General features: G+C 39.7%; 1 protein-coding gene across 6 annotated transcripts in view; it reads left to right on the forward strand.

Moving 5' to 3' along the window:
- WARS (tryptophanyl-tRNA synthetase) overlaps positions 1-7,214 on the forward strand; it is a 53,720-nt gene that overhangs the window by 13,720 nt on the left and 32,786 nt on the right. For all 6 annotated transcript variants that reach the window (XM_011951468.1, XM_011951470.1, XM_011951466.1 and 3 more), the window contains 2 exons: positions 1,815-2,028; positions 3,087-3,195. In XM_011951468.1, the coding sequence (XP_011806858.1) occupies positions 1,815-2,028; positions 3,087-3,195 (323 nt within the window). The remainder of the gene's footprint in view (positions 1-1,814; positions 2,029-3,086; positions 3,196-7,214) is intronic.

Below are 7,214 nucleotides of genomic sequence, written 5' to 3' on the forward strand. Positions count from 1 at the left end.
AAAAAAAAAAAAAAAAAACTGATGTTCTGGGGTTTTTTGGGGGTAGGAGTCTCACTTCATCACCCAGGTTGGAGTGTAGTGGCACAGTCTCTGCTCACTGCAACCTCTGCCTCCCAGGCTCAAGCGATCCTCTCACTTCAGCCTCCCGATTAGCTAGGAACACAGGTGTGTGCCACCATACCTGGCTAATTTTTTCCATTTTTGGTAGAGACAGGGTTTTGCTGTGTTGCCCAGGCTGGTCTCAAACTTACGAGCTCAGACGATCCGCCCGCCTTGGCCTCCCAAAGTGCTGGGATTACAGGCATGAGCCACTGCACCCAGCTAACACCAGCTTTTGAATCCTGTTTCAGTGTCCTGGTTCAGACACTGATTAAGACTGATTATAAGAAAATAGACAAGGTGAGCCTGCTTGTCTTATTTCAGTGCTATTCCAAAATGCAGATGGTCCTTGAGCAGGGACATTGGTTAAATGTTTGACTTTCGCACAGCCTCCTAGTTACAAGCAGAATTAGACCAGATAGACTATGAAATGTCAACAAAGCTAGTTATTAAGGGATACTGACCGCAGTGTACTTCAAACCAAGGTAAGTCTTCCCATAGATAATTGGATAGATTATAGGTACTAAACTTACTTTTTGCAAGTACTGAGCCTAGGTGCTACAGAAATGAGATGGGTGGAACATACCTGTCTAACCTGGGCAAACATCTCATCTATGAATTGTATCCATTGGGTTACCGATTCCACAAATCTGGCTCATTTTAATGATGAGTCGCAGATAATTTTGTAGTTTGAAACACAGATCACTCCAGAATCGCAATCCTGTATGGCCCAGGTGCTGTATCTGATGGAACTGTTATCTCTGAATGGAGGTTGATGTTTATAGAACATTCTGTATATGGTAAAAGGAATTTAAGGAGCTTTAAAAGAAAGAATGTTCTGTATAAACTATAAGTGGAAATGTTTGTATTTCCCTTGGTAAGCAAATTGGACTGTGTATATTCTTTGTTTGTGATCTAATCCAGCAAGGCCAATTACCAGAATAGAGCTTTAGGGCATAGCATGACTAATGGGCTTAATTAGGCCTGCTTTTCTAAACTCCAGGCTTCCAGGGGTGGCCACTATGGACTCCTGCAAAAGAGTCTTTAATAGACTTCCAGACTACCCAAGGGTACATTTTACCTTTGGTTTTTTGTTTTTTTTTCAAGATAGTTTGGTAAGACTCTAAAATGTGGTGATATAACTATTTCCCAATGAATCCCTCCTTAATTTATAACCTGAGAGCCTACATTTTTTGTCCTTGCTTCTATCTGTTTTAGTTGCTCTTACTGTCCTTAGTGGCATCATTGGCTAAGTTTCCATAAATATTCATCTCAACCTGTGAGGAATGTAAAAACTAGTTCCAACGCAGAACTCCAGGATACTCAGTTAAAGGAGCTTGTCACACACATTCTCTGGCATCAGTGGTGTTTGAGAAATCTCTAGTATATGAACTTTGTCATAAATGACAGTGTATGTTGTGTCACTGCTACTGCCCCAAAGTGTTCGTGGTAGCACTAGAATAACAGATGGAAATGACATGTTTTTGAGCCGATGACTTGCTGTGATTCTATGGGTAAGCTCCGTTACCTCTCTGAGTCTCAGATTCTTGACCTGGAAAAGGACGGTGACAATGGTGCCTGCCTTGTAGGGTTGTGACACTCACTAATGTAACGTGTGTGAAAGCATTTAACATAGTGCCTGCCATAGAATAGGCATTCAGCAACTATCAGCGATTAGTAATGTTTTTAGCCATCACTTTTGTTTCCTTTCTCAGGATGAAATTGATTCTGCAGTAAAGATGTTGCTGTCGTTAAAAATGAGCTACAAAGCTGCCATGGGGGAGGATTACAAGGCTGACTGTCCTCCAGGGAACCCAGCACCTACCAGTAATCATGGCCCAGATGCCACAGAAGCCGAAGAGGATTTTGTGGACCCATGGACAGTACAGACGAGCAGTGCAAAAGGCATAGACTATGATAAGCTCATTGGTACGTCCTCTGCTTTCTTCCCAGAAAAAGCTTCAACTTTTAGAAGTGGTCCCATTGAGTTGATTCCGTTGATGTTTTTAAATTTTGAAGTAATCATAAATTCAGTGAAGCTTCAATGCCAAGTAAAAATGGATCCTAAAACCTTTTGATTGTGCATTATATTCCCAAAGGATTATTTTAAAATAAAATAACAAAATATATTTCAAAATAATGATCTATAGTAAACAGCTTAGTAGAAGCTTTTCCCCTTTTTTGAGCACTTCAGAACTTGGGAAAGGTCTGTTGAAGTGGCCGTTTATAACATTTAGTAGCTACAAGTCAATCATAGATTACTTAGGTTTTACCTCCAGTGATACTGACTATGGACCTAGAAGGCTGGAAGTCAGCTTAAGAGCGGTGACTTCTCACAGCGGACCAGTTCTCACTATCAGGCCCTTCCTTGAGGGCCTTCCTGCTCAGGAAAGACTGTTGCCATTCCATTGAAGTCTTTCCTCTGAGATCATTACTAATTGTCAGAGAAGAAACAGAACTAAAATGTTTTCATCTAAGTCAAAGCCATTTTCCATGATTTGAGTATAGATTATCAATCTATCAATGAGGGAAAATTCACTTAAAGACAGACATTAATTCAGTTCAACAAATAAAGAGTGTGAGCAATCATGGTTGCCAATGAATATAAATTTTACCTTAATAAACAAATATATATATATATATATATACACACACATATTTATATATGTGTATGTTTATATTTTATTCAAAAGTTGCTAGCTGGACTGCATTGTGGGTATGTTTCCCATCAGAATCCAGTCTCAGGCAAAACAGCATTTTGTGTTGTAATTTATTTCCTGTTTTGTTGGTTGTGTTGAGCTCAGCTGTTGTTTTAATACAAAGACCTTTTACTTTATGTTGGGGGTAAGGACCTTTAGCAGAAGGCCTAAACAGGTTTGTGTTCATTAAGATTGTGCATGGATCACTCACTTTTCACCTTCATTTCAGTAATATCTAATCACTAAACCTCCTGCCACCTAAGAAAGTCATCTCTTCCTTTTTTCCAGTTCGGTTTGGAAGCAGTAAAATTGACAAAGAGCTAATAAACCGAATAGAGAGAGCCACCGGCCAAAGACCACACCGCTTCCTGCGCAGAGGCATCTTCTTCTCACACAGGTCAGGGGCTCTTCACCACTGGCCTTCTCACCTGTCCTCTTCTTTTGGTTCAAAAAGTCACAAGACACTCCCTTCCTAAGCCACCTGGTACTGTGGGAAAGTGATGGCCAGCTGTCGGAAGACTGACACCCATCTTCTGTCCTGTCAGTAACCCACTGTGGGATCATGTTTGTCCACTCACCCTCAGGCTCTTAGTTTTTTCATTTGTAGACTGCCTACCTCACAAGGTGGGAATCATATTAATAGCAGATGAAATTCTTCCCAGATTACTTGCTGTGAATAAATTATAAAATGTCATGAAAACAAAAGAGAATAATATGTCCAAGTTCAGCATTTCCCACACGACAAACAGTAGGCTTCCTAAAATTCCAAACCCTCTTCCTCCTATTGTATCAACTTGCTCATAAATAATACCAAAAGACAAACCAACAGAGAATGCATGGAACAGATTATCTGTACCTTAGGCCGTAAATTCCATGCAGATAACATCAAGATATGGGCAGGTTCCAAAAGAGTTTGTGCCTCTCCCAACCTACAGTTAATCTGGGTTGAGGCAGCCCCATTTTTGAAGCTATGTCCATGGAATTTATGATCTGAGGTAGGATTGTTCTGTTCTACTGGCGCGTCACGGTTACAGGAGAACACCCCCAGGACAGAGCCCAGCAGTCTGCCCAAACACTTCAAATTCTACCTGCAAAGAGCTCCAGGCCTTGCTCAACCCACTTTCTGGGCAGATTGTAATCAAAAAGTTTTCCTTAATTCACATACTATAAAACTCACTTTTTTAAAGTATACAACTAAGTGGGTTTTAGTATATTCACAAGGTTGTGAGACCATCATGGCCATCTAATTCCAAAACATTTCATCACCCCAAAAGGAAACTTCTACCCATTAACCCCTTTATGCCAGAAGTTGCCAAAATTTTTTGTGAAAAATCAGACCTTGGCAATCACCTTGAGCAATAAGATATAAATAACTCCCACAAGTTTAGCATTCCAATTATGGAACACTAGGTGTAAATGGGTTAACAGTCATTCCCCACTTCTCCCTCCCCACTGGCAACCATTAGTCTGCTTTCTCTATATCTAGATTTAGGCATTTCATATAAATGGGGTCATATAACATGTGGCCTTTTGTGTCTGGCTTCTTTTACTTGGCATAACATTTTCAAGGTTCCTCCATGTTGTAGCATGTATCCATACTGGATTCCTTTTTATTGCCAGATAATATCCCATTGAATGGATATACCTCATATTTTGTTTATTCATTCATTAGTTGATGGACATTTGAGTTATTTTCACTTTTCGGTTATAAGCAATGCTGCTCTGACCATTTGAATACAAGTTTTTGGGTGGATATATGTTTTCAAATCTCTTGGGCATATACCTCAAAATAGAATTAATGACTTATATAGTAATTCCATGTTTAACTCTTTGAGGAACTGACAGACTTTTCTACAGCAACTGTATCATTTTACTTTCCCACCAGCAACATAGGAAGCTTCCCATTTTTCCACATTCTCATCCACTCTTGTTATTTTCCATGTCGTTGTGTTTTATAGCCATCCTAATGGGTGTGAAATAGTATCTCATTGTGGTTTTGGTTTGTATTTCCCTAATGACAAGGATGTTGAGAATCTTTTCATGTGCTTATTAACAATTTTTATATCTATTCAGAGAAGTGTCTATTCAGATCCTTTGCCTACTTTTTAATTGTGTTTTTTTTTATTGTTAGCTATAATAGTTCTTTCTATATTCTGGATACTAGTTTCTTATTCATATATTACTTGCTCTCATTATATAGGTTGTCTCTTCACTCTACTGATAAGTCCTTTGAAGTATAAAAGTTTTTCATTTTGATGAAGTCCAATTTATTTTATCTTTGATTGATTGTGTTTTTGGTGTCATATCTGAGAAACCACTGACCAATCGAAGGTTGTGAAGATTTATAGCTATAGTTTCTCCTCAGAATTTTGTGGTTTTAGCTCTTCCGTTTCAGTTTCTGATCCTTTTTGAGTTAATTTTTGTTATTTGTGAGGTACAGCTCCAACTTCATTCTTTTGCTTGTGGGTATCCAATTGTCCCAGCACTCTTTTTTGAAAAGACTATTCTTGGCTGGGCGCAGTGGCTCACGCCTCTGATCCTAGCACTTTGGGAGGCCGAGATGGGCGGATCACGAGGTCAGGAGATCAAGACCATCCTGGCTAACACGGTGAAACCCCATCTCTACTGAAAATACAAAACATTAGCCGGGCGCGGTGGCGGGCGCCTGTAGTCCCAGCTACTCGGGAGGCTGAGGCCGGAGAATGGCGTGAACCCGGGAGGTGGAGCTTGCAGTGAGCCCAGACCTCGCCACTGCACTCCAGCCTGGGCTACAGAGCGAGACTCCGTCTCAAAAAGAAAAAAAGAAAGAAAGAAAAGAAAAGACTATTCTTTCCTTACTGAATCTTTTGGCATTTTTGCCAAAAATCAGTTGGCCATATATTTAAGGATTTCATTCTAGACTCTCAATTCTATTCCACTGATCTACATGTCTATCCTTATGCTAGTACCACATAATCTTGATTACTGTAGCTCTGTAGTGAGTTTTGGAGTTAGAAAATGTGAGTACTCAAACATGGTTCTTTTTCAAGATTATTTAGGTATTCTAGGCCCCTTGCATTTCCATATGAATTTCAGCTTTTCCATTTCTGCAAAAGCAGCAGCTGGGATTTTGATAGGGATTGCACTGAATCTGTAGACTCATTTGTAGAGTATTGCCATCGTAAAATATTAATTCATCTAATCCACGAACATGAGATGTCTTTTCACTTCTTTCATTTCTTTCATTGATGTTTTATAATTTTCAGTGTATAGGTTTTGCACTTTGTTTAGATTTATTCATAAGAATTTTTATCTTTTTAATGCTATTGTAAATGGCATTTTCTTAATCTCATTTTCAGATTGTTTGTTGCTACTATATAGAAATACAACTGATGGCCGGGAATGGTGGCTTACGCCTATAATCCCAACACTTTGGGAGGCTGAGGCGGGTAGATCACTTGAGGTCAGGAGTTCGAGACCAGCCTGACCAACATGGTGAAACCCAGTCTCTACTAAAAATACAAAATTAGGCAGGCTTGGTGGCAAGCGCCTGTAATCCCAGCTACTCAAGAGACTGAGGCAGGAGAATCGCTTGAACCCAGCAGGCAGAGGCTGCAGTGACCGGGGATCGTGCCATTGCACTCCAGCCTGGGCAACAGAGCAAAACTCTGTCTCAAAAGAAAAAAAGAAAGAAATACAATTGATGTTTGTGTATTAATCTTATATCCTGAAATTTTGCTGAGTTTATTAGCTCTAATGCTTTTTCTCTTTTTGCTGATTCTATAGGATTTTCTACATATAGGATTGTATCTCCTATGATTAGAGACAGTTTTACTTCCTCCTTTCCAATTTGGATTTTTTTTTTTTCCTAATTTCTGACTAGAACTTTCAACCAACTAAGCTAACCGGCCAACAACCTAGAACTTTCAATAGGATGTTGAATAGTAGTGTAGAAAGTGAGCATCCTTGTCTTATTCCTGATCTTAGGAGAAAAGCTTTCAGTAAAGACTGAATATACACCATTTAGTATAATGTTAGCTGTGGGCTTTCTATATACCCTTCAACATGTTAGTGTTTTTATTATGAAAATATGTTAGATTTTATCAATTGCATTTTCTGTGTTTGTTGAGATGATCCTATGGGTTTTGGCCTCTGTTCTATTAGTATGGTGTATCACATTGATAGGTTTTTGTGTGTTGAATCAACCTTGCATTCCTGGAACAAATTCCACTTAATCATGGTGTTAAAAATCAACTGATAGGCCAGGCGCGGTGGCTCAAGCCTGTAATCCTAGCATTTTGGGAGGCCGAGACGGGCAGATCACGAGGTCAGGAGATCGAGACCATCCTGGCTAACACCTTGAAACCCCGTCTCTACTGAAAAAAACACACAAAACTAGCCGGATGACGTGGCGGGCGCCTGTAGTCCCAGCTACTC

Source organism: Colobus angolensis, unplaced genomic scaffold (genome assembly GCF_000951035.1).
Source record: "Colobus angolensis palliatus isolate OR3802 unplaced genomic scaffold, Cang.pa_1.0 Scaffold32, whole genome shotgun sequence".
NCBI lineage: Eukaryota > Metazoa > Chordata > Mammalia > Primates > Cercopithecidae > Colobus > Colobus angolensis.